The sequence below is a fragment of the Procambarus clarkii genome, chromosome 28, assembly GCF_040958095.1.
Source record: "Procambarus clarkii isolate CNS0578487 chromosome 28, FALCON_Pclarkii_2.0, whole genome shotgun sequence".
Classification (NCBI taxonomy): domain Eukaryota; kingdom Metazoa; phylum Arthropoda; class Malacostraca; order Decapoda; family Cambaridae; genus Procambarus; species Procambarus clarkii.
In genome coordinates, this window is record NC_091177.1 from 7268657 (window position 1) to 7296286 (window position 27630).

The window sequence follows — 27630 nt, forward strand, 5'->3', positions numbered from 1 at the left end:
AACAGAGCCGCTGTGATTAAGTAAAGATCTATAGGTTTCGTAAGGGGGTTGTACTCACCTAGTTGTGTTTGCGGGGGTTAAGCTCTGGCTCTTTGGTCCCGCCTCTCAATTGTCAATCAACTGGTTGTGTAATGCTGACTCCCGCTCCTAGTCTCATACTTTATATAATTTTTATTCGTGATTTATAAACGAGATTGACCTTAAAAAAATTGTGTTATACAAAAAACTTGGAGAAATCTTAACTTTAAGACTTATAGGGATTTTAAAGACTATATTAGGCCTTTATGAATCCCCCTATCATAAAGACATTCACAAAGGGATATTTAACTCAAGTCTTACCGGGGAAGAACATTAACCAAGCGATGACTGGCAAAATAAAGACACCTTGAAAGTTAAGCTTCAAGTTCTGATGTACAAATTGTGTTTATAATTAATACAGTTGTGTCTGAAGCCTTTGGTCGGAAATGCTACTGCTCAAAAATTTCTACTACTGCTACTGCTATTTCTACTACTGCTACTGTTCAAAAATTTCCAGGCTACCATGACCAGGCTCTTCTAGGAAGACCTCCTGTCCTCCTCCTCCTTCACTCCCCCCCCCTCTCTCTCCCTAATACTCCTACTCCTTCCCTCTATAGTCTTATTCTTCCCCCTCCGTGTCCCTTCTCACAGGTCATATACTGAAAGAGTAAAGAAAAAATCGCATTCGATACAGAGTCGGTTAATTGTAAATATTTAACATGGAGGTTCATAGTATGAAAGGTTAAAAGACCGTTCAACTTTCTGTAACAGTTTTGGCTAAGCGATCTCCCCATGTTTGTCTGGTAGCTGTTTGGCGGGTGGATAAGAGAGAGTGCGAGGTAGGTAGGTAGGTAGGTAGGTAGGTAGGTAGGTAGGTAGGTTGGTAGGTTGGTAGGTAGGTAGGTAGGTAGGTAGGTAGGTAGGTTGGTAGGTAAGGGAATAGAATGTGAGACAGGTAGGTAGGCACATATGAAAGAGAGAGAGAGACAGAGAGAGAGAGAGAGAGAGAGAGAGAGAGAGAGAGAGAGAGACAGACAGACAGACAGACAGACAGACAGACAGACAGACAGACAGACAGACAGACAGACAGAGATCGAGAGAGAGAGAGAGAGAGACAATTTCCACCTCCCTACCAGTCAGTTACATATCGCGTTGTGTTATTACATTCCACATACGGCCGTAAACCAGTAACCCGCTGAACATTCTGGTTATTGATTCTCACCTGTAAATATCTCAGCTTAGAGAACACTGATGTAAAGATCCTGAACACATTACACACACATAAGTATAAACTTAACGGCCGGCTTGGCGCCTTCTTATAATAATGACTTAAACTTGAAGGAACCGCAGTAACGTGATATACGGACATCTTTCTCTGGGGACACAGCCATGACCCTAGTTCGATACCCGTCCTGTACAGGAGTATGGAGGGGTCTGTGAGTTACCCATATTAGATGGGGCCCATCTAATAGTGGGATGGAGTAAAGGGAAAGGATGGAAGAGACGGGAGATGAGAATGGGAAGGTGAAGCATTAAGATATAAGACACACGGGGAGGGGGCGGGGAGGGATAAGATAATCAGAAGAAAGTGCTAAGCCAGTCTATGTAGGACAAGAAAGGAACATGATGAGGCCGAGAGTGAAGGAGGGCAGCTCAGAATCTTGGACCATCAGGGATCATTTATAAGTCAAAAAATCTCTCCTTCAAGGCAATCGACACAACGTATGTCAGACCAGTACTGAAATATTGCAGCTCCACCTTGTCAAGCATAAAAACCAAAATTGAAAAAAAAAAACACAGAGCTTTGCAACAAGATTGGTACCAGAGCTAAGAATGGTTCAGCTACGAGACTGGACTTGTGGAGCTAAATCTCACAACCCTTATAGATAGAGGGAACTGATGAGATATGATTGCGATATGCAAGATACTGAGGAGGGGGAACTGTATGGAAATACTCGTACCCTATACGGGACGGTCAGCAAGTTAAGTTCATTGAAATAAGAAGTTGTGGAAGCCACCTCCATCCACAACTTTAAGGAAAGATTCGATGAAGAATGTTAACGTCAGAAGAGTTCAATTGTAACGCAAAAGGTACAAGAACGGTAGTAGGCGGGGGGGGGGGGGGGCGGGGGCATATAGAGCCAAACCTTACTTCCCCCGTAGTCACTGTTAGGCAAGTACACACGCACACGCACGCACCCAAACACCCCCCCCCCCACACACACACACACCACACACCCACACACCCACACACACGCACACCCACACCCACACCCCCCCCCCCACACACACACACACACCCACACACACACACACACACACACCCACACACCTCGTAGCCTGGTGGATAGCGCGCAGGACTCGTAATTCTGTGGCGCGGGTTCGATTCCCGCACGAGGCAGAAACAAATGGGCAAAGTTTCTTTCACCCTGAATGCCCCTGTTACCTAGCAGTAAATAGGTACCTGGGAGTTAGTCAGCTGTCACGGGTTGCTTCCTGGGGTGTGTGGTGTGAAAAAAAAAGTAGTTAGTGTAGTTAGTAAACAGTTGATTGACAGTTGAGAGGCGGGCCGAAAGAGCAAAGCTCAACCCCCGCAAACACAACTAGGTGAATACAACTAGGTGAATACAACTAGGTGAATACACACACACCCACCCACACACACACCCAGACACACACACACACACACACACACACACACACGCACACACACACACACACACACACACACCCAGACACACACACACACACACACACACACACACACACACACACACCCACCCACACACACACCCAGACACACACACACACACACATACACACACACACACACCCACACATACACACACACACACATCACTGTGAGACGGGAGAGTCAGGAGCAACACTGGAGAAGCAGCAGATAAAAGCTATTAGTACTATCGTGTGCTCTTGTCACAACAACCACATCCCTTTGTAAATACGAGACGCCGGACTGGTTCTTTTGGTGCCCCAGAGTCCACGCGGGAGGCCCCGGACTCTCCTGGGAGTCCATGCGGGACGTGAGGGCCCGGACTCTCCTGGGAGTCCATGCGGGACGTGAGGGGACCGGACTCTCCTGGGAGTCCATGCGGGACGTGAGGGCCCGGACTCTCCTGGGAGTCCAAGCGGGAGCGCCCGGACTCTCCTGGGAGTCCAAGCGGGATGCGAGGGCCCGGACTCTCCTGGGAGTCCAAGCGGGAGCGCCCGGACTCTCCTGGGAGTCCAAGCGGGAGGGCCCGGACTCTCTTGGGAGTCCATGCGGGACGTGAGGGGACCGGACTCTCCTGGGAGTCCATGCGGGAGGCCCCGGACTCTCCTGGGAGTCCATGCGGGACGTGAGGGGACCGGACTCTCCTGGGAGTCCATGCGGGAGGCCCCGGACTCTCCTGGGAGTCCAAGCGGGAGGGCCCGGACTCTCTTGGGAGTCCATGCGGGACGTGAGGGGACCGGACTCTCCTGGGAGTCCATGCGGGAGGCCCCGGACTCTCCTGGGAGTCCATGCGGGACGTGAGGGGACCGGACTCTCCTGGGAGTCCATGCGGGAGGCCCCGGACTCTCCTGGGAGTCCAAGCGGGAGGGCCCGGACTCTCTTGGGAGTCCATGCGGGACGTGAGGGGACCGGACTCTCCTGGGAGTCCATGCGGGAGGCCCCGGACTCTCCTGGGAGTCCATGCGGGACGTGAGGGGACCGGACTCTCCTGGGAGTCCATGCGGGAGGCCCCGGACTCTCCTGGGAGTCCATGCGGGAGGCCCCGGACTCTCCTGGGAGTCCATGCGGGAGGCCCCGGACTCTCCTGGGAGTCCATGCGGGAGGCCCCGGACTCTCCTGGGAGTCCATGCGGGAGGCCCCGGACTCTCCTGGGAGTCCATGCGGGAGGCCCCGGACTCTCCTGGGAGTCCATGCGGGAGGGCCCGGACTCTCCTGGGAGTCCATGCGGGAGGGCCCGGACTCTCCTGGGAGTCCATGCGGGAGGCCCCGGACTCTCCTGGGAGTCCATGCGGGAGGCCCCGGACTCTCCTGGGAGTCCATGCGAGACGGGAGGGCCCGGACTCTCCTGGGAGTCCATGCGGGACGTGAGGGGACCGGACTCTCCTGGGAGTCCATGCGGGAGGCCCCGGACTCGCCCGGGAGTCCATGCGGGAGCGCCCGGACTCTTCTGGGAGTCCATGCGGGACGTGAGGGGACCGGACTCTCCTGGGAGTCCATGCGGGAGGCCCCGGACTCTCCTGGGAGTCCATGCGGGACGTGAGGGCCCGGACTCGCCCGGGAGTCCATGCGGGACGTGAGGCCCCGGACTCGCCCGGGAGTCCATGCGGGACGTGAGGCCCCGGACTCGCCCGGGAGTCCATGCGGGACGTGAGGGGACCGGACTCGCCCGGGAGTCCATGATGGGTCGAGGATAAATATACCGCCTGCCATCAGTCTCCACCAACAAGCATGAAAGAAAATATACTGTGTGTGTGTGTGTGTGTGTGTGTGTGTGTGTGTGTGTGTGTGTGTGTGTGTGTGTGTGTGTGTGTGTGTGTGTGTGTGTGTGTGTGTGTGTGTGTACTCACAACTAGAGCGTAACTCAAGAGTCTAGGTGGCGAGAGGCGTGTTTGTGTGCGCTACTTGATTGCGTTTGTTTGACTTCTACAAGTTTATTGCATTTTTCATATTCTTTTTACGTGAAGCTCCTTTTTTTCCCCTTGGTCTGTTAGCTTCACAAACAACGCTGGAGATCCTTGAAGAGTTGTGTTTACACTATTTAAATTGTGTACTGTATTTGGACGCTTGTATTGACTCATTTTGTGATAACCGGTGTATAACAATCCAATTATGACAGTTTGGGTATGACCATTTATGACAAGCAATTTAACCCTTTCTGACCCGTTAGCGAGAACGCATTTGTTGTGTGTTTGTGGGCACGAGTTTACAGCCATGCCCCATGGTGTACCCACCATCACTGTATAGTAAGGTATACCCAGTGACAGGTATACCTCGTAGGCCTTGTACTAGAGTGCTACTTTCAGGATACACTTCCATATTGAAAACCTGTCTGTATACTGATTGTGTGTATACTGATTGCAACCATTGGTGTATGATTGTGAAGCAAACAACCATTGGTGAGTGATTGTAAAAGACAAGTTTTGCTGCAACTGGAGATTGAAGCCCCCCCCCCCCCCACCCTAGTGGCCAATTTCAGGACTTAATCCCTTCGTTAGGAGGGTTTAAAATACCTGACTAACGGCCCTTGTTAATCACCGATGCCTTGGAATGGGGGGCAATATATTGTGTGCATAGTTGCATCGTTGCATGGTTGTAACACGTCAAATTGTTCTAATGTTGTGGTGTTGCTCCGGATCAACATCTCTGAAGTCGTCTTTCAGCATCATTTATTATTTTGAGGCCTTTGGCTTGGTGTATATATATATATATATATATTATATAGATAACCAACATGCAAGATGCCAGACTTGTGCAGGATTTTTGTTACCTGGAACATACCTGGAGAAAGTTTCGAGAGTTCTTCTACTCCCCGAGCCCGGCCCGGGGCCAGGTTCGACTTGTGATAACTTGGTCTAATAGACTGTTGCTTGGAGCGGCCCGCCGGCCCACATATCCACTACAGCCCGGTTGGTCCAGCACTTTATTTATCCAAGTGCCTGTTGAATACATCCACCTTGTACCAGCAATATTACTCATGCTTGCTGGGAGGGAGTTGAACAGCTGTGAACCTCTGATGTTCAGTGTTCTCTGATTGTGCCTATGGCACCTCTACTCACTGGTTCTATTCTGCATTTCCTTCCGTATCTTTGGATCCAGAATGATGTTATTCTGCTGTACAAATTTGGGACCTGGCCCTCCAGTATCTTCCATGTATATATTACTTGATATCTTTCTGTTTCCTTTACACAGAGTATATTTTGAGAGCTTAGAGACGGTCCCAATAATTCATGTGTTTTATCGATTCTATGCGTGCCGTATTTCTCTTATTCCTTTTAACTCAAAGATTAGAAATTAGATTAGAAAGATTATATTCTCTTGCTCTGAAAGGGAAAGCGAGTACCCAGCAATACTCAAGTACTCAAGACGGGACAGCACCAGAGATTTAAATAACATTAGCATTGCTGTGGGGGTCTCTGGATTTGAACGTTCCCATAATCCATCTTATCATTATCCCATTAACACATTATAATGTGTTCAGGGGATCGTTAGATTCTTCCTTCTTTGACTGTCCTCAATATCATTTCATACGTTTTGTGTGTGTACCAGATAGTCTATCTGGTGTACACACACACACACACACACACACACACACACACACACACACACACACACACACACAGAGCTAGGAACGATTACATTAACATAAGACGAACATCGGAAAGGGACTATGAGAACGATATTGCAATCAAAGCGAAAAAACAACCTAAGTTACTACACAGTCATATAAGAAGAAAAATGTCGGTGAACGACCAAGTGACAAGACTAAGGAAGACAGAGGGGGCATATACTGAAAGTGACAAGGAAATCTGCGAGGCACTGAATGCCAGTTTCCATGGAGTGTTCACTACCGAGCCTGAGCAGCTCCCATTGGTGGAAGGGGTTACCCTAGATGAAAGACTATCAGATATAGAGGTGACAGCAGAGGAGGTAATGAAACAGTTGACAACTCTAGATGCAACTAAAGCAGTTGGACCAGACAAAGTATCACCGTGGATACTAAAAGAAGCAGCACAGGCCCTCAGCGTGCCTCTGGCAATGATCTTTAATGAGTCACTTATGTCAGGAGAATTGCCCAGTTGCTGGAAGAAGGCAAATGTCGTGCCGATCTTCAAGAAAGGAGATAGGGAGGAGGCACTTAACTACAGACCTGTATCACTGACAAGCATCCCCTGCAAAATACTGGAAAGAATAATTAGGCTACGACTGGTTGCACACCTGGAGAACATTAGGTTTGTGAACAAACATCAACATGGGTTCTGGACAGGGAAATCGTGCCTAACAAACCTTCTGGAATTCTATGATAAAATAACGAGGATAAGACAGGACAGAGATGGTTGGGCAGACTGCATATTTCTGGACTGCCAAAAAGCCTTTGATACAGTACCGCACATGAGACTGCTGTTCAAGCTCGAGAGGCAGGCGGGGGTGGGGGGAAAGGTCCTAGAATGGATAAGGAACTACCTAACAGGAAGGAGCCAAAGAGTTACGGTAAGGGGCGAGAAGTCGGACTGGCGAACAGTAACAAGTGGAGTACCACAAGGATCGGTGCTGGGACCAATTCTATTTCTTGTATATGTTAACGACATGTTTACAGGCGTAGAGTCCTACATGTCGATGTTTGCGGATGATGCAAAGTTGATGAGAAGAGTTGTGACAGATGAGGATTGCAGGATCCTCCAAGAGGACCTGAACAGATTGCAGAGATGGTCAGAGAAATGGCTACTAGAATTCAACACGAGCAAATGTAAAGTTATGGAAATGGGACTAGGAGATAGGAGACCAAAGGGACAGTTCACAATGAAGGGGAACAGCCTACCTGTAACGACGCGTGAAAGAGACCTGGGGGTGGACGTAACACCTAATCTATCTCCTGAGGCACATATTAATAGGATAACGACAGCAGCGTACTCTACACTGGCAAAAGTTAGAACATCATTCAGAAACCTAAGTAAGGAGGCATTTAGGGCGCTTTACACTGCCTACGTAAGGCCAGTCTTAGAGTATGCCGCCTCATCATGGAGTCCCCATCTGAAGAAGCATATAATGAAACTGGAAAAGGTTCAGAGGTTTGCAACGAGACTCGTCCCAGAGCTACGAGGGATGGGGTATGAAGAGCGCCTGAGGGAACTGTGCCTTACGACACTAGAAAGAAGAAGGGAGAGGGGGGACATGATAGGAACGTATAAGATACTCAGAGGAATTGACAGAGTGGACATAGACGAAATGTTCACACGGAATAGTAACAGAACGAGAGGACATGGATGGAAGCTTGAAACTCAGATGAGTCACAGAGATGTAAGGAAGTTTTCTTTTAGCGTGAGAGTAGTGGGGAAATGGAATGCACTTCAGGAACAGGTTGTGGAAGCAAATACTATTCATAATTTTAAAACCAGGTATGATAGGGAAATGGGACAGGAGTCATTGCTGTAAACAACCGATGCTCGAAAGGCGGGATCCAAGAGTCAATGCTCGATCCTGCAAGTACATATAGGTGAGTACATATAGGTGAGTACACACACACACACACACACACACACACACACACACACACACACACACACACACCATGCGTATCAGTGGCGTTACATACATTATACCGCGTACCTACGCATACTCCACTGCGTCACCTCTCAAATGTACAATACATCAATAACAATTATTAACAAACAAATAATTTAAAATTCTGAAAAACTGTTGAGAACATCTGGGAAACAACTTCCCCGATTTCAGACTTCATGAAAATCACGGGGAAAGGCTGAACGAGCCGACATTTCTTAAAGAAAGCCATGAGCAGTCTATGTTGGGTACCTACCCCACAGTAATAACCGTAAAAAAATAGGTGAGGCTTGGCCCAAGCAGCCGCTTCCCTTCCAGTTATGAAGACAATAAAGAAAGTCATTGAAATGTTTGACACTGAATTATAAACAATAACAAACTTGACATTGATGAAAACGACCGATGTTCTCTTTCCATTGCGAGTGCTTTCGGGTTGTTGGTCAAACAGCCTCGGCTACTAACCACTTTTGTGAAGTCTGCAATGGTCAAGTGGATAACGTACTGGATACGCTGGTGTGTTTGGAGCACCAGGCTGTCTAAGGTTCGAATCCGAAAGCCGAAAGGGTAAGATTAATAATTTTAACACGAATCTTTTCAATATTTCTTATATTTTTCTTCACAGTTGAGGGTAGTTGAAAAATTAACTCTCCAAAGTTCATTTTCACACTTTATGGTCTGACGCCTAGAAGCGTTTTGCAAGACTCTTCTTACATTTTCAAAGACAATTTTACATACTCTGTTTAATGCTTATATTCGTTTTTGGGGGTGAGGTGATAAGACATGGATCAATGGGTATCTTGCGTGTTTTATCTTCTTGTTTCTGAACAAGAAAACTTTTTATCTTGTATGTTTAGAAGATAAAACACGCAATGTACCCATTGAGTCATGTCCTATCACCTCACCCCCCAAAAACGAATATAAGCATTAAACGGAGTTTGTAAAATTGTCTTTGAAAATGTAAGAAGAGTCTTGCGAAACGCTTCTAGGCATCAGACCATAAATAAAGTGTGAAAATGAACTTTGAAGAGTTAATTTTTCAACTACCCTCGACAGTGAAGAAAAACAGAAGAAATATTGAGGAGATTCGCGTTAGAATAATTCATCTTACCCTGTCGGCCATATTCAACAATATATGTTTACAAGAAAGACTGCTTCCAAAATAAACTTAATATATATATATATCCCAATATATATATAAGGCGTACCTGTTATGCCAGTTGCTGGAAGGCTTCTGTGCTGGCTAGGGTTCGAGTCTCCTGGTGGGAAAGTGTTCTAAAGTTGTATACTTCACTCTCGTGTTTAGGAGAGTTGTGCCTTAAGCATAGACACTGTGTCTTCCCATATTAACAGGGACTTGATGAAATTAACGTCTAAATGACCCCTCACTTGCTCTAGTGCTCTTGGGAGGTGGTGATCTTTGGTGTATTTAAATACTCCGAAATTACCATCTCTTTTAAGGGTCTGAGCAGGTGGTGGAGAGGGTTAAGGCGTACCTGTTATGCCAGTTGCTGGAAGGCTTCTGTGCTGGCTAGGGTTCGAGTCTCCTGGTGGGAAAGTGTTCTAAAGTTGTGTATATATATATATATATATATATATATATATATATATATATATATATATATATATATATATATATATATATATATATATATATGGTGTAGCAGGGAAGGATGTGAAGGTCTCAGGTGTATGGGGAGTTGTCAACAACTTCGATCATTACCACGTCAACAGCCTGGCTCTATTTCCTCTCTCCGTCAATCATTCCCTAACCCTATCGACCTTCTCCTTTATTCCTCCGTAATTTCTTACCCTCCCCCCTTCCCCTTCAATCCTCCCCCACCCATTTCCCCCCCTTCCCCTTCAATCCTCCCCCACCCATTTCCCCCCCTTCCCCTTCAATCCTCCCCCACCCATTTCCCCCCCTTCCTGTCCTACCTCTTCTCCCTTATGTTTTAATCTTCCTTCAGCTCCTATCATTCATCTTCCTCCACCTTCCCTTTCACGTTTGGCTGCCCCCATCTCTCTCTCTCTCTCTCTCTCTCTCTCTCTCTCTCTCTCTCTCTCTCTCTCTCTCTCTCTCTCCTATTGCTTTTGTATAACCTCATCCTCCTCCCTCCTCTCTCTCCTTTCATGTATCTTCGTCTGTTATTCGTGTCCTCGAAACTAATCGTCGTCAATTCAAAGCAATTTAGAAACAATGTCCCATCTCAGTGTTGCAATTTGTAAGACAATTTCTGCAATCTCTAGTAAAGTTGTGCAAGGGCATCCTTGGCGTAGCGATGTATATTTGCGCTTCAAATTTCTCCCTAAATCAGTGTTGGTGACTTGTAAGCTGATATGATAACACGAGATCTTCACGGTACTTCAACCTGTCTTCAAACTGCCAGTTTGTCTACTTGATTACGGCTGTATTCGTGTACGGTGAGAAAATCATTAGGAGCAATGTGGAACATTGAACCAGCGTCCTGATGAATACCCGACGCGCTCCTTAACCCGCAAGAGCGTGACAGGACAAAAGCTACTCAACCTGGAACTCAAACGAGTCCATTAAGGTTAGTCTGGAGGCCCTACCTAGTGCCACCTTACCTTGAGGTGCTTCCGGGGCTTAGCGTCCCCGCGGCCCGGTCGTCGACCAGGCCTCCTGGTTGCCGGACTGATCAACCAGGCTGTTGGACGCGGCTGCTCGCAGCCTGACGTACGAGTCACAGCCTGGTTGATCAGGCCACAGCCAGGTTTTACAAATAGTCCGCCTGCACCTGTGGTGTGGGTAATGGTGTTCTCCACCCAACCCGTCCTCTTAAAAATAACGTCACTTTTGGCTCGTATGCGCGGCACTATGGCCAAATTTGGACGTAATTTGAAATGAAATTGACTCACAAAAGTGGCGTACTGTTCCGTTTTCTGTTTGAGTCGTCCGGCTTACTCGGCAAGCTTAGAATAGATGACTTTCAATTCACGTTTTTCATAACGTTTTGAAACTTTATGAGAATTTCCTCCCCTCCTAACCTATCAGAGGACCCTTAACTTAATGTTGTTGAAAATAAAATCCCAAATTTATTTTCATTTTTTTTCATTTTCAAATTACGTCCAAATTTGGCCATACGGGTAAACGGCCAAAAGCGACGTTCTTTTTAAGAGGACAGGTTGGGAGCACCAACCCGCACCAGAGTGCAAGCGGGCTGTTTGTAAAACCTGGTTGTGGCACTATGTATGGCCTCCAGACTTCCTTAGTGGACTTGGTAGAGTCCCAGGTTGAATAGCTGTTGTCCTGTCACGCTCTTGTGGGTTAAGGCGTGGATCTGGTATTCACCTCGGGTCAGATTCACGAAGCAGTTACGCAAGCACTAACGAACCTGTCCATCTTTTCTCAATCTTTGGCGGCTTTGTTTACAATTATTAAACAGTTAATGAGCTCCGAAGCACCAGGAGGCTGTTTATAACAATAACAACAGTTGATTGGGAAGTTTTCATGTTTGTAAACTGTTTAATAAATGTAACCAAAGCCGTCAAAGATTGAAGGAAAGATGTACACGGTCGTAAGTACTTGCGTAACTGCTTCATGAATCTAGCTCCTGGATACTGGCTCAAGTCCCCAACACGGCTCCAACAAATGTTCTTACTGATATTTCATGCCATTGTGATTTCTTCGTGTTCATGTACAGTGTATTCTAAATGCTAGTTTACCTATGTGAAAAATTCATAAGCAATCTATTTGAAATAAGAGTTTACGTCTATGTGAGATGGGAAACTGCATTGGTTGTATAATTTAGTTTTCTTATGGTAATTAATTTAGTAATATTTGCTAATTTTTAGTAATATTAGCAATTAATTTTGCTAATAATTTAGCAAAACAATAGGAGCTTGGGAACCTGGTCCCAAATTTGGCAGCGATATAGGGCGGAGAACAGATTTAGAAGACACCAAATCGCTACAAGACACTCTAGCTAAGCATTCACCATGAACGAAAGATTGGCAGGTGCATGTTGTTCACGATGAAAAATGTATAAAGGTCTGAGCTCACCAGGCATCAGCTGGATAGTGATAAAATTGCAAACAATCCGAATGCTTAATAGTAAATAGGTACCTGGGAGTTAGTCAGCTGTCACGGGCTGCTTCCGGGTGGAGGGGTGGAGGCCTGGTCGAGGACCGGGCCGCGGGGACACTAAGCCCCGAAATCATCTCAAGATAACCTCAAGATTGCACGATAGAGGAGTTAAGATTAGTAGGGCGTCTTAAGCCAACAATGAAACATATACATAAATGTAAGGATTAAGGCTAATAATGACACCGATATATTTTTCTTGGTGTTAGCAATAAAGCAATATTATTCAGCTTTATCTTGCCTTATTAAGCCTCGTTAAGATTATGCAGTTCACTTTAGGACTCTGAAGGTCCGTTCTTCAGTACGTTCACGTGAACGCCTACTGATAGGATGGCAATTTTAACCTCAGGAATTAGGGACCTCCATTATAAAGAGATTAAAAATAATGTTAATTTACATTCTTAAGACGAAGAGTAAGAGTGACATGACTGAAGTATATAAAGGGATAAAAATGGTGCAACAAAGATAATATAAACACATAATTTTCCACATATCAACACCAAATAGAACTCTCCATTATCAAGAGATTAAAACTAATCTTAATTTACATTCTTAAGAAAGACGAAGAGTAAGAGTGACATGACTGAAGTATATATAGGGATAAAAATGGTGCAACAAAGATAATATAAACACATAATTTTCCACATATCAACACCAAATAGAACTCTCCATTATCAAGAGATTAAAACTAATCTTAATTTACATTCTTAAGAAAGACGAAGAGTAAGAGTGACATGACTGAAGTATATATAGGGATAAAAATTGCGCCACAAAGAGAATATAAACACATAATTTTCCACATATCAACACCAAACAGAACTCGAAACAATAGATATAAATTAGTCTTAAGTTTAAATTCATGAAAGACCTGCGAATAAATACTGGTTTGGAAACAGGGTTGTTGATTTATGGCACAAATTACCGAGCAACACAATAGATCGCCGGATTGTTTCAAGCGCAGGTTAGACATATATGTGAAAGAGTTTGGGTGGCTGTAAATATGAGGTCTCTTGAAAGGACCAATAGGACTGCGTGGAGTCGGTCGGCCGAGCGGACAGCACGCGGGACTTATGATCCTGTGGTCCTGGGTTCGATCCCAGGCGCCGGCGAGAAACAATGGGCAGAGTTTCTTTCACCCTTTGCCCCTGTTACCTAGCAGTAAAATAGGTACCAGGGTGTTAGTCAGCTGTCGCGGGCTGCTTCCTGGGGGTGGAGGCCTGGTCGAGGACCGGGCCGCGGGGACACTAAAAAGCCTCGAAATCATCTCAAGATAACCTCAAGATAACCCTCAGTCTCATGTTATAATGCTCCAATTATCCTTTTACTGATACTTTTTGTTAATATTTTTGTTAAATCTACATTTATAATACTGATGTTATGTTAACTCTGACACTACTACCGACTTCAGTTATGACTAATACTGCTACTTCTATCCTCATCATCTACAACGACTATCATTGTACGACTACTGCTTCTGCTACCACTACTTGAAGGACTACAACACAACACAACACCCCCCCCCCACAATAGGACGATAACCCACTGGGTTGTTCATCCTGTCACTTGTACCCAGACACAGCCGGACCTCACTGTAATCCCTTGTGAAATTCACAAGGGATTAATATCTTACAGCCCTCAAGTTCACATTACCGTGCAGATGCATGCAAAGCGGGAAAGCTTGTAAGAGCAGTATATTATATATATATATATATATATATATATATATATATATATATATATATATATATATATATATATATATATATATATATTGTTATATAAGTGTGTGTTTTCTGTAAACTGTAACATTGCAATAAAATCAAATAAAAAAAAAAAAAAAAATAATAGGGGTGGTAGGAGAGGAAAAGATTAAAGTATTCAGTGAGAATCCACAAGGTCTTCTCTGAACACTATTTATTTTCTTCTTCGAGGATGTGGGTCCCTTTAATTAAACCAGTGGTGGTACCCCTATATATATATATATATATATATATATATATATATATATATATATATATATATATATATATATATATATATATATATATATAAATATATATATATATAATGACAAAAAGTGGTTTCCTCAGTGGTGGGTTTATTATACTGCGCACATTTTTTTGGTGTCCCCTCAGATACGAATATTTACTCAGGTAAAGTACATACATGCAAGGTGAGATACAAAACGTTGATGGATTTATAGATAGAGCTAGTACATACAATGCCTAAAGCCACTATTACGCAAAGCGTTTCGGGCTTAAGAAACGGGCAGATGGGCCTATACCCTGGAAACACAAACCGTAACTGTCTTTATTTTCCGCTTGTTACAACTTGTAATAAAGTTGTTACATCTTGGCTTAACGTGTTTATGACGTATTAGAACGTTGTTACAACTTGCTATATTGGTTGTTATAACTGGTTAGGAGGTGTTAAAATTTGTTCGAACGTTGTACCAACGTCGTAGTTTCGGTGTGTGTGTTTGGTGGGTACTCCCTCAGTAATGAGTGGTCCGGACGAAGCCCTTCACACATGCTACAGATTGTGCAACTTCGCTGCCCACTTCGCTACTCGAGACGAATTCTTACCATTACTGGTTCCCTCCTTAGGTCACCTCATTTTCGTTCATAATGAACGAGGTTGCCGGCTGCGGACTGCATTGTACCAGCGTATATAGTTCTCTGACTTGCTCTTCGGTCCTCCGCTCCTCGGCTACCTTGTCACCGTCATGATGATGATTGATGATGGTCCTGAGTTGTAACAGGGGTCTGGGAATGAAGTAGTTGATGTGGTCTCCTTCAGCAGTCTCAGAATCCAGCACATCAGCGGGTTCACCAGAGAGAACCGATAGGAACGTCACCATCCTACCCTGGCTCCACAGGAACGTCACCATCCTTCCCTGGCTCCACAGGAACGTCACCATCCTTCCCTGGCTCCACAGGAACGTCACCATCCTTCCCTGGCTCCACAGGAACGTCACCATCCGTCCCTGGCTCCACAGGAACGTCACCAACCTTCCCTGGCTCCACAGGAACGTCACCATCCTTCCCTGGCTCCACAGGAACGTCACCATCCTTCCCTGGCTCCACAGGAACGTCACCATCCTACTCTGGCTCCACAGGAACGTCACCATCCTTCCCTGGCTCCACAGGAACGTCACCATCCTTCCCTGGCTCCACAGGAACGTCACCATCCTTCCCTGGCTCCACAGGAACGTCACCATCCTTCCCTGGCTCCACAGGAACGTCACCATCCTACTCTGGCTCCACAGGAACGTCACCATCCTACCCTGGCTCCACAGGAACGTCACCATCCTTCCCTGGCTCCACAGGAACGTCACCATCCTTCCCTGGCTCCACAGGAACGTCACCATCCTACCCTGGCTCCACAGGAACGTCACCATCCTTCCCTGGCTCCACAGGAACGTCACCATCCTTCCCTGGCTCCACAGGAACGTCACCATCCTACCCTGGCTCCACAGGAACGTCACCATCCTACCCTGGCTCCACAGGAACGTCACCATCCTACCCTGGCTCCACAGGAACGTCACCATCCTTCCCTGGCTCCACAGGAACGTCACCATCCTACCCTGGCTCCACAGGAACGTCACCATCCTACCCTGGCTCCACAGGAACGTCACCATCCTACCCTGGCTCCACAGGAACGTCACCATCCTACCCTGGCTCCACAGGAACGTCACCATCCTTCCCTGGCTCCACAGGAACGTCACCATCCTTCCCTGGCTCCACAGGAACGTCACCATCCTTCCCTGGCTCCACAGGAACGTCACCATCCTACCCTGGCTCCACAGGAACGTCACCATCCTTACCCTGGCTCCACAGGAACGTCACCATCCTACCCTGGCTCCACAGGAACGTCACCATCCTTCCCTGGCTCCACAGGAACGTCACCATCCTTCCTTGGCTCCACAGGAACGTCACCATCCTACCCTGGCTCCACAGGAACGTCACCATCCTTCCCTGGCTCCACAGGAACGTCACCATCCTTCCCTGGCTCCACAGGAACGTCACCATCCTTCCCTGGCTCCACAGGAACGTCACCATCCTTCCCTGGCTCCACAGGAACGTCACCATCCTTCCCTGGCTCCACAGGAACGTCACCATCCTTCCCTGGCTCCACAGGAACGTCACCATCCTACCCTGGCTCCACAGGAACGTCACCATCCTACCCTGGCTCCACAGGAACGTCACCATCCTTCCCTGGCTCCACAGGAACGTCACCATCCTTCCCTGGCTCCACAGGAACGTCACCATCCTACCCTGGCTCCACAGGAACGTCACCATCCTTCCCTGGCTCCACAGGAACGTCACCATCCTTCCCTGGCTCCACAGGAACGTCACCATCCTTCCCTGGCTCCACAGGAACGTCACCATCCTTCCCCTGGCTCCACAGGAACGTCACCATCCTACCCTGGCTCCACAGGAACGTCACCATCCTTCCTTGGCTCCACAGGAACGTCACCATCCTACCTTGGCTCCACAGGAACGTCACCATCCTTCCTTGGCTCCACAGGAACGTCACCATCCTACCCTGGCTCCACAGGAACGTCACCATCCTACCTTGGCTCCACAGGAACGTCACCATCCTTCCTTGGCTCCACAGGAACGTCACCATCCTTCCTTGGCTCCACAGGAACGTCACCATCCTACCCTGGCTCCACAGGAACGTCACCATCCTACCTTGGCTCCACAGGAACGTCACCATCCTTCCTTGGCTCCACAGGAACGTCACCATCCTTCCTTGGCTCCACAGGAACGTCACCATCCTACCCTGGCTCCACAGGAACGTCACCATCCTTCCCTGGCTCCACAGGAACGTCACCATCCTACCCTGGCTCCACAGGAACGTCACCATCCTTCCCTGGCTCCACAGGAACGTCACCATCCTTCCCTGGCTCCACAGGAACGTCACCATCCTTCCTTGGCTCCACAGGAACGTCACCATCCTACCCTGGCTCCACAGGAACGTCACCATCCTTCCCTGGCTCCACAGGAACGTCACCATCCTTCCCTGGCTCGATATCACTTTCACCGTTCTCTTGATATCATCTATTATCCCTTTGTTTTCTGCCTCACCTTTTCCTAGAGACTGTGCAGTGCCGCCCTGGTGTCAGTGCAGGTCACTGCTCTCTTTGTGCTTTGTTCTCGATAGCTTAATGACAGTGAACTCTGCTTGCGTTGAGCAGACATAGTTCTTAACCTCTGCTTTTAATTTTTTGTCTCGTTTTGAAAGCATCATTTCTTGATTACAGTGAACGCTGCTCCAGCCCCGGCGCTTAGTAGGGTTAGCAGACCCATCACTCTAGGTTTGATTGCTTCTTTACTGCTGCTTTACCAATTTCCTCGATATATAGACATGTCTCATTTCATGAGGTAGAATGCTGGACTTCTTCGTTGGCATCTTGTATATGTGAATCCTACATGATTCTTCCTCCCAGGGAGGCGGCAACGTCCTTACAGGCATCAGCTAGCGGTTGTTGTTGTTGTTAAAGATTCGCTACCTGGAACAAAGTTGCAAGTAGCACGGGCTATGGTGAGCCCGTAACAGCTCGCGGGCTTGCTCAAGCCCTACGCTGGTAACGCTTTTGTTGATATTACTGTAAATGATACTGGTAATGTTGGGCTGCTGCTACAACAGTTACCCCGTGTTAGTGTCTCTTTTATTGTGCAACTATTGTGTGTTGTGGCTCATGTGGCTCTGGAGGGTGTGGCTTGGGGCTGTCAGGGGTGTGGCCGAGGGCTGACGGTGTGGCCGAGGGCTGGCATGGGTGTGGCCGAGGGTGGGCGGTGTGGCCGAGGGCTGCCATGGGTGTGGCCGAGGGCTGACGGTGTGGCCGAGGGCTGGCATGGGTGTGGCCGAGGGTGGGCGGTGTGGCCGAGGGCTGCCATGGGTGTGGCCGAGGGCTGTCAGGGGTGTGGCCGAGGGTTGCCATGGGTGTGGCCGAGGGTTGCCATGGGTGTGGCCGAGGGTTGCCATGGGTGTGGCCGAGGGTTGCCATGGGTGTGGCCGAGGGCTGGCGGTGTGGCAGAGGGCTGCCATGGGTGTGGCCGAGGGCTGCCATGGGTGTGGCCGAAGGCTGGCGGTGTGGCCGAGGGCTGGCGGTGTGGCCGAGGGCTGCCATGGGTGTGGCCGAGGGCTGCCATGGGTGTGGCCGAAGGCTGCCATGGGTGTGGCCGAGGGCTGGCGGTGTGGCCGAGGGCTGCCATGGGTGTGGCCGAGGGCTGCCATGGGTGTGGCCGAGGGCTGCCATGAATGTGGCCGAGGGTTGCCATGGGTGTGGCCGAGGGCTGCCATGGGTGTGGCCGAGGGCTGCCATGGGTGTGGCCGAGGGCTGCCATGGGTGTGGCCGAGGGCTGCCATGGGTGTGGCCGAGGGCTGCCATGGGTGTGGCCGAGGGCTGCCATGGGTGTGGCCGAGGGTGCCAGCACAAGCCACTACAGCCACTAAACACCAGACTACAGCACCAAGCCATCAGAGTGTGGAACACCATCGATATGTTTTACCCATGGTGAAGGAACTCCTCGCTGCCAGTGTTGGGCAGGAGACGGTGTGGATGGACGCGGCGCCAAGGAACTAGTACGTGGGGGCCAGAGATATTGGAGAGGGAGGAGAGAAAGGAGGGAGGGAGGTGGGAGAAAGGAGGGAGGGAGGTGAGAGAAAGGAGGGAGGGAGGTGAGAGAAAGGAGGGAGGGAGGTGAGAGAAAGGAGGGAGGGAGGTGAGAGAAAGGAGGGAGGGAGGTGAGAGAAAGGAGGGAGGGAGGTGAGAGAAAGGAGGGAGGGAGGTGAGAGAAAGGAGGGAGGGAGGTGAGAGAAAGAAGGCGTAGGGAGCTAGGGCGCTCCTCCCCTCCTTTCCTGTTCCTCCTCAGCATCACTACATAACTTTAAAAAAAATTAACATGGCAAAGCCACCGGCAGTGCAAAATAAGGAGCTAAGGAGAGCAGCAAAACACCATCCACCATATGATCAGACAATCCAGGAGCTCCAGGAACTCCTGAACATACAACTATTAAACATCAGACTACAGCACCAAGCCACCAGGGTGTGGAACACCATCCTAATGTTAGAGGACCCAATTTTAGAAAGATTAATCAAAGATGAGACACGTACCCCACTCCCACAGCTGGTGGCCCAAGATGAGACGTCCTACTCCCACAGCTGGTGGCCCAAGATGAGACGTCCTACTCCCACAGCTGGTGGCCCAAGATGAGACGTCCTACTCCCACAGCTGTTGGCCCAAGATGAGACGCCCCACTCCCACAGCTGGTGGTCCAAGATGAGACGCCCCACTCCCACAGCTGGTGGCCCAAGAGCCTCGATTTACTCGATGGAAACCCAGCCCCACAACACACAATTCCTAGGTGAAATACTGACCAGAAATCTCTCCCCTTCTTATTAAAAAAAATAATAAAGACCCTTAAACAAAATATCCAAACATTGTGTGGAAGCACCGGAGTGTTTATATGGGAATGTCACACAGTATTCATCTATAGACTTACATATATATGCTGAAATACACGTGAAGAACCTCACACACACACACACACAGCTCCCTGACAAGAGAGAGCCAGCTTAGCTTAGCTGCCAACATCCACACATCGTGTCAGCAAGGCGGATAGCCCGCCTGGTGTCAGCAAGGCAGACAGCCCTCCTGGTGTCAGCAAGGCGGACAGCCCGCCTGGTGTCATAACTCACACTATACTTCCTGTTTCTAAAGTTGTCAAAAGTCCCTTAATTCATTGTCCCTGAGGAGTTTTTCCAACTGAATTTCAAACCGATTAGCATCTCCTCGTTCCTAGGTCATCACCACTGTATATTGTATGGTCAACACGACCCACTATGGCCCAGGGTCACGACCCACTATGGTCCAGGGTCACGACCCACTATGGTCTAGGGTCACGACCCACTGTGAGTCAGGGTCACGACCCACTGTGAGTCAGGGTCACGACCCACTATGGTCCAGGGTCACGACCCACTGTGAGTCAGGGTCACGACCCACTGTGAGTCAGGGTCACGACCCACTGTGTGTCAGGGTCACGACCCACTGTGAGTCAGGGTCACGACCCACTGTGTGTCAGGGTCACGACCCACTGTGAGTCAGGGTCACGACCCACTGTGAGTCAGGGTCACGACCCACTGAGTCAGGGTCACGACCCACTGTGTGTCAGGGTCACGACCCACTGTGTGTCAGGGTCACGACCCACTGTGAGTCAGGGTCACGACCCACTGTGAGTCAGGGTCACGACCCACTGAGTCAGGGTCACGACCCACTGAGTCAGGGTCACGACCCACTGTGTGTCAGGGTCACGACCCACTGTGAGTCAGGGTCACGACCCACTATGGTCTAGGGTCACGACCCACTGTGAGTCAGGGTCACGTGTCATAATGCAGCCACTTACCAACCTTGTACACTCTTAACAATCATGGCGACCCAGTGTACATTTTTTTTTTTAACAATTTAAGGGTTCGGAATCACTACGAAGTTTCTTTATAGCAATAATAAGCTTGGATTCATCTCTTTCAAATCTTGTAAACTGTTTAATAAATGTAAACAAAGCCGCCATGACTGTTGAAAGATGCACAGGTTTCGCAAGTGGTTGTGTAATTGCTTGACTCCTGGGGCCAGATTCACGAAGTAGTTACGCAAGCACTTACGAACCTGTACATCTTTTCTCAATCTTTGGCGGCTTTGTTTACAATTATTAAACAGTTAATGAGCCCCGAAGCACCAGGAGGCTGTTTATAACAACAACAACAGTTGATTGGGAAGTTTTCATGCTTGTAAACTGTTTAATAAATGTAACCAAAGCCGTCAATGATTGAGGAAAAATGTAGACGTTCGTAAGTACTTGCGTAACTGCTTCATGAATCTGGCCCCAGGTCCGATTCCTGAAGCTGTTAACCTGCCGCTGTCTGACCTTGAGAACTTGCTTAGCTAAGCTAATGTATTTGTCTCTAGGTAATCCATTCACCGTCACTAACTTAACCGAAATCGAATTAGTGTCCAGTTCCTAAACCCATCAAGTGCCCCCCCCCCCTCGGAGACCCTCCCTCCCCCCTCCCCCCATGCAATACGGGAATAGGCAGCATAAGTGATTAAACCAATAGGTTTCAAACTCCTGTTTATCAAGGTGTTTTGAATCACCCTGGGAATGGGGCCTTGTAGCCTGGTGGATAGCGCGCAGGACTCGTAATTCTGTGGCGCGGGTTCGATTCCCGCACGAGGCAGAAACAAATGGGCAAAGTTTCTTTCACCCTGAATGCCCCTGTTACCTAGCAGTAAATAGGTACCTGGGAGTTTGTCAGCTGTCACGGGCTGCTTCTTGGGGGTGGAGGCCTGGTCGAGGACCGGGCCGCGGGGACACTAAAGTCCCGAAATCATCTCAAGATAACCTCTCAAGATAACCCTGTACCGGTCGGTCGCCACCCTGAGGGAGCCGGTCGGCCGAGCGGACAGCACGCTGGACTTGTGATCCTGTGGTCCCGGGTTCGATCCCGGACGCCGGCGAGAAACAATGGACAGAGTTTCTTTCACCCTATGCCCCTGTTACCGAGCAGTAAAATAGGTACCTGGGTGTTAGTCAGCTGTCACGGGCTGCTTCCTGGGGGTGGAGGCCTGGTCGAGGACCGGGCCGCGGGGACATTAAAGCCCCGAAATCATCTCAAGATAACCTCAAGATAACCTACCTCATAATGAAATGAGGCACCTCAAGGCTCCTACTGATTTTCTCATCAATAAATGTTTGCGAAAAATGTCGTTCGATTCCTAAATGTTGAATTGGATCTTACGACGTACGTTCCTTCCCTGCTATTGTATCCCTTTGAGATGTAGTTTATTGTATCACTAAACGGACTTAAACTGGCTTTGTAATGAGTCGTTAGGCCTATGGTTTCCGGCTTCTTATACTCCGAATTAGTAATATATATGATTAAGGGGTCAGTGAGAGAGGGGTGAGGGGGGGGGGGAGAGGGGAGGATATGGTGAAGGGGGGAGGGTGAGAGGGGGGGGCCAGGTGAAGGGGGGGGAGGAGGGGTGTGTTGTCACAGATGTGTCAGGTCACCTGACCATCACTACCCTCAGAATCTTGAGAATTCCGGCCAAGGAAGCTATATACATCTCCCTGCTATGGTGCGGAGGTGTGTACAATCGACTTCAGAATGGTCCAAGACGGACCGAAACGTCGTCGTCGTCCCTTCACTTTCGAGTGTGTAGATTGGTCCTCATATTTTAGCCACGTTATTGTGACTCCTCGTCTGAATATACCCCTCACAACCACCTCACAACTCTGTAGGGGAGAGTTGAGATATGACGTCACTGACCTCCAGGGAAGGGGGGAGGGGCTGCCTCATGACTGGTGCAAGACGTGTATTAAACGTGTTTACCGGCGACCTTCCCTTTAGAAATTATACTAAACAAGTTGGTAACTTTAGAGAGTATGTGGTAAGGTAATACGGCACGTTATAATCCACCTTGAACACCAGATATAGACTCGATAGATGTTTGTAACTCATAGATCTAACTATGACATAGCGGGTGGGGGGTGGGGGGGGAGGATGATAGGCTGATATCGGGTTAGGGGGGGGGAGGATGATAGGCTGATATCGGGTTAGGGGGGGGAGGATGATAGGCTGATATCGGGTTAGGGGGGGGGGATGATGATAGGCTGATATCCGGTTAGGGGGGGAGGATGATAGGCTGATATCGGGTTAGGAGGGGGGGAGACTGTTACTTGAGGTGTGTAACAGGTATGTTCGTTATCCCCGTTACTGGCAACGGTAGGGAGAGTCAGGGGGGGGGAGGGTAATTATGTACTAATATTATTTCTGTCATAGTGATACATTTTGAACATAGTTCTTGTTCAGCCTTGTGCACAGGTGAACAGATGGTACGGGCGCACTACACGTGTGTACTGATACCATAGCAGACCTTAACGATGTAGGGGGTGGGTCGGGGTGGGGGTGGGGGGGGAGTAGGAGACGTGACCATCCACTGTTGAGGGAGGAGGACTTGTCTATCTATATGTGAGTTATGTATCTATATCTATATGTGAGTATCTATATGTGAGGGGTATGAGTGAGGGGAGGCGCTGAAGAAGAAGGGGAAGTCTACACGTGAGGGGTGGAGGATGGCAAGGGGGAACTATCAGGGGAAAGCACCAAGCCATTACGACTATATAGCACTGGGAAGGGGGTCAGGATAACGATTTGGGATGGGACGGGAGGGAAGGAATGGTGCCCCAACCACTTGTGGACGGTCGGGGATTGAACGCCGACCTGCATGTCGCGAGATCGTCGCTCTACCGTCCAGCCCAAGTGGCTGGTTGGCAAGAGGGAGCACCACAGCTGAGGGTCACGGGGCTCACAACACTGCCAAACATGTCTGACAGGACTGATGTCATCGAAACTTAAAACCCTGGAAACACAAACCGAAACTGTCTCTATTTTCCGCTTGTTACAACTTGTAATAAAGTTGTTACATCTTGGCTTAACGTGTTTATGACGTATTAAAACGTCGTTACAACTTGCTATATTGGTTGTTATAACTGGTTAGGTGGTGTTAAAAGTTGTTCGAACGTTGTACCAACGTCGTAGTTTCGGTGTGTGTTTGGCGGGAAGTACTGAACAATTTTGAGGGTATTGACCCAAACCACTCATTAAAAGGTCATATTAATCACAAGCACTCAAGGTCAACAAGCCACAATGAGAACACAAAACAGTGGATGCTTTTTTTTCACTGGCAGGGCTAAAAACCCGTGGAACCGCATACCCGCCGAAGCCGTAAATGCCAAAATACTGCTGCAGCTGAAAATCCAGCTGGATGAAATTATGAACAATGTGGGGACGTTAGACAAGCCGCCGGCTTCCTGTCCTCGTCGAGGCACTAAAGAGATAGTGGTCTTCAGGTAAATTCAGGTACGGCCTAGGCCATCATCTGTCACTTATCAAGTAAGATAACTGTTTAGTTTTTTTTTGGGAGGACACCGTCATTCAACCTGTGAGAGAACACACTCCGTAGCAGCATGTACAACACCCCCTCCCCCCCCATCCCCTCCCCACCCGGAAGAAAACCCGCTGGGTTGTTCATCCTGTCACTTGTACCCAGACGCAAACGGGACGTGAAGGTCTCAAGTGAACATCTCGTCTAACAAGGAGATTAACATTTACCAACCCTTAAACTTACGTTATCGTGCGGGTGCAAAAATGAGGGGGGGGGGATGATCGTTTAAGAACACAACAGTCTCTATATCTGACAAACGGGATTTTTCCTCAACTCAAACAATGTTGGATTCATCGTACTATTCATATTTTTAACGTGTCTCAACTAATGGTCAAGGCGGTGTCGAGTCATTAATTGTCACCACTTATCTCCATGGGGAGTTGTATCTTGACGAACTCCTGCTATTACACATCTCCTTTGACCATCCTCTTTTTCTATCCATAATGTTTGAAGTTTTCAGCTGTAACTGCCTTGTTCCAGCGGAGAGATTTACTGACTTGCACTTCTATCCTCAACTGCCTTCTCACGGTACTGTTGTCTGACGAAACCCTCGATTTAGAATGGTCTTGGGGATTTATCATCATCATAGTCTTCCTCAGCGCCCTCAGCAGCCAGCACATCTGCTCGTTCATTTCCACAGATTCCATCCCAAGAGGAAATCTCTGGCACTTAACTTCCCCGATTCGAGAACATTGTCACAGCTCTTCATTTCAGCGACTGTGTTTTCTACCTGGTTTTATAATAATGCTTTATAGTGTGGCTTTTGAGTCAGCGCAGTGAGCCTTCCTCTCATACCTAGTGGTTGAGACTCTCCTTCATACCTAGCAATTCAGACTCTCCCTCATACCTAGCAATTGAGACTCTCCCTCATACCTAGCAATTGAGACTCTCCCTCATACCTAGCGGTTGATCCTGTCTCCTCTCCCGGGCCCGAGCCACCGTCTTCAAAGCTCCTACGGCTTTATTGGCATTCCACCTGGGAGCCAAAACGCAATCCTTAGTCACTCGATGTTGAAACGAACTTCCATTTTTTTTTCCTCATGCTAAAGTTTTTCACGGAAGGAACGTATCAGAGATAACAGGAAAGAGTCGGAGCAATGTGAGGGGGTAACAACCACAAAGTTGACACCCACGCTCTTCATTGTTGCACCAATGTCAGCGGTTCTTGCAAGGTCTTGAATAGGCATATGTACGTATATATATATACGTGTGTATGTGTGTGTGTGTACTCACCTAGTTGTGTTTGCGGGGGTTGAGCTCTGGCTCTTTGGTCCTGCCTCTCAACCGTCAATCAACAGGTGTACAGATTCCTGAGCCTATTGGGCTCTATCATATCTTGAAACTGTGTATGGAGTCAGCCTCCACCACATCACTTCCTAATGCATTCCATTTGTCAACCACTCTGACACTAAAAAAGTTCTTTCTAATATCTCTGTGGCTCATTTGGGCACTCAGTTTCCACCTGTGTCCCCTTGTGCGTGTTCCCCTTGTGTTAAATAGACTGTCTTTATCTACCCTATCAATTCCCTTCAGAATCTTGAATGTGGTGATCATGTCCCCCCTAACTCTTCTGTCTTCCAGCGAAGTGAGGTTTAATTCCCGTAGTCTCTCCTCGTAGCTCATACCTCTCAGCTCGGGTACTAGTCTGGTGGCAAATCTTTGAACCTTTTCCAGTTTGGTCTTATCCTTGACTAGATAGGGACTCCATGCTGGGGCTGCATACTCCAGGATTGGCCTGACATATGTGGTATACAAAGTTCTGAATGATTCTTTACAAGTTTCTGAATGCCGTTCGTATGTTGGCCAGCCTGGCATATGCCGCTGATGTTATCCGCTTGATATGTGCTGCAGGAGACAGGTCTGGCGTGATATCAACCCCCAAGTCTTTTTCCTTCTCACACCTGTGTGTGTGTGTGTGTGTGTGTGTGTGTGTGTGTGTGTGTGTGTGTGTGTGTGTGTGTGTGTGTGTGTGTGTGTGTGTATGTGTACGCAACAATGACCACAAAACAAAAGAGCCATGGAGGACTAAGCTATTCGAGGAAATTGCCAGCAACTTCTCAAACACATTATGTTGGTGGTGCGACGAGAGGAAGCGAGGTAGACCTACGCAGACGACGACTGACGGGGCAAAATACCTCAGCAGTAAAAATGGGGGAACTGCCAGACGGATAAAAGACAATGTTGTATCTATGTAGACGAGGAGACATAATAACGTGGCTAAAGTATGTTGACCAGACCACACACACTAGAAGGTGAAGGGACGACGACGTTTCGGTCCGTCCTGGACCATTCTCAAGTCGATTGATGGTCCAGAACGGACCGAAACGTCGTCGTCCCTTCACCTTCTAGTGTGTGGTCTGGTCAATGTTGTATCTATGTTCAAGAAGGGGAGGATGTACGCCGCCCTGAACTACAGATCATTATCACTCCCTGTAAATTATTTAGAGACGGTAATTAAGAAAGATTAATGAACCATCGGGAAGCTACGAGCATCATCACCAGGTATGAGTTACCATGATACCTGGTGGTTCCACCCATGGTTCCACCCATGGTTACACCCATGGTTCCACCCATGGTTACACCCATGGTTCCACCCATGGTTCCACCCATGGTTACACCCATGGTTCCACCCATCGTTACACCCATGGTTCCACCCATCGTTACACCCATGGTTCCACCCATCGTTACACCCATGGTTCCACCCATCGTTACACCCATGGTTCCACCCATCGTTACACCCATGGTTCCACCCATCGTTACACCCATGGTTACACGCAAAGTTCCACCCATGGTTACACCCATGGTTCCACCCATGGTTCCGCCCATGGTTCCACCCATGGTTACACCCATGGTTCCACCCATGGTTCCACCCATGGTTCCACCCATGGTTACACCCATGGTTCCACCCATGGTTCCACCCATGGTTCCGCCCATGGTTCCACCCATGGTTACACCCATGGTTACACCCATGGTTCCACCCATGGTTCCACCCATGGTTCCACCCATGGTTACACCCATGGTTCCACCCATGGTTCCACCCATGGTTCCGCCCATGGTTCCACCCATGGTTACACCCATGGTTCCACCCATGGTTCAACCCATGGTCTCCACGCGACCACCAGCCGACAAGTCCTAAAGTGAGCAGTGAAATCGCACAGTATCGTAATATTAACAACTTCTTTAGAGCGATGGAATATAAGCCGCATCCT

At 48.4% G+C, this 27630-nt stretch overlaps 2 protein-coding genes across 2 annotated transcripts in view; one reads left to right on the forward strand and one right to left on the reverse strand.

Moving 5' to 3' along the window:
* The window catches only part of LOC123762286 (uncharacterized), a 146812-nt gene that overhangs the window by 25923 nt on the left and 93259 nt on the right, over positions 1-27630 (reverse strand). The gene's annotated exons all lie outside the window — the stretch shown is intronic.
* Positions 26958-27557, forward strand: LOC138369361 (uncharacterized). The gene has a single exon (XM_069332601.1). The coding sequence runs from the start codon at positions 26958-26960 to the stop codon at positions 27555-27557; it is 600 nt and encodes a 199-aa protein (XP_069188702.1).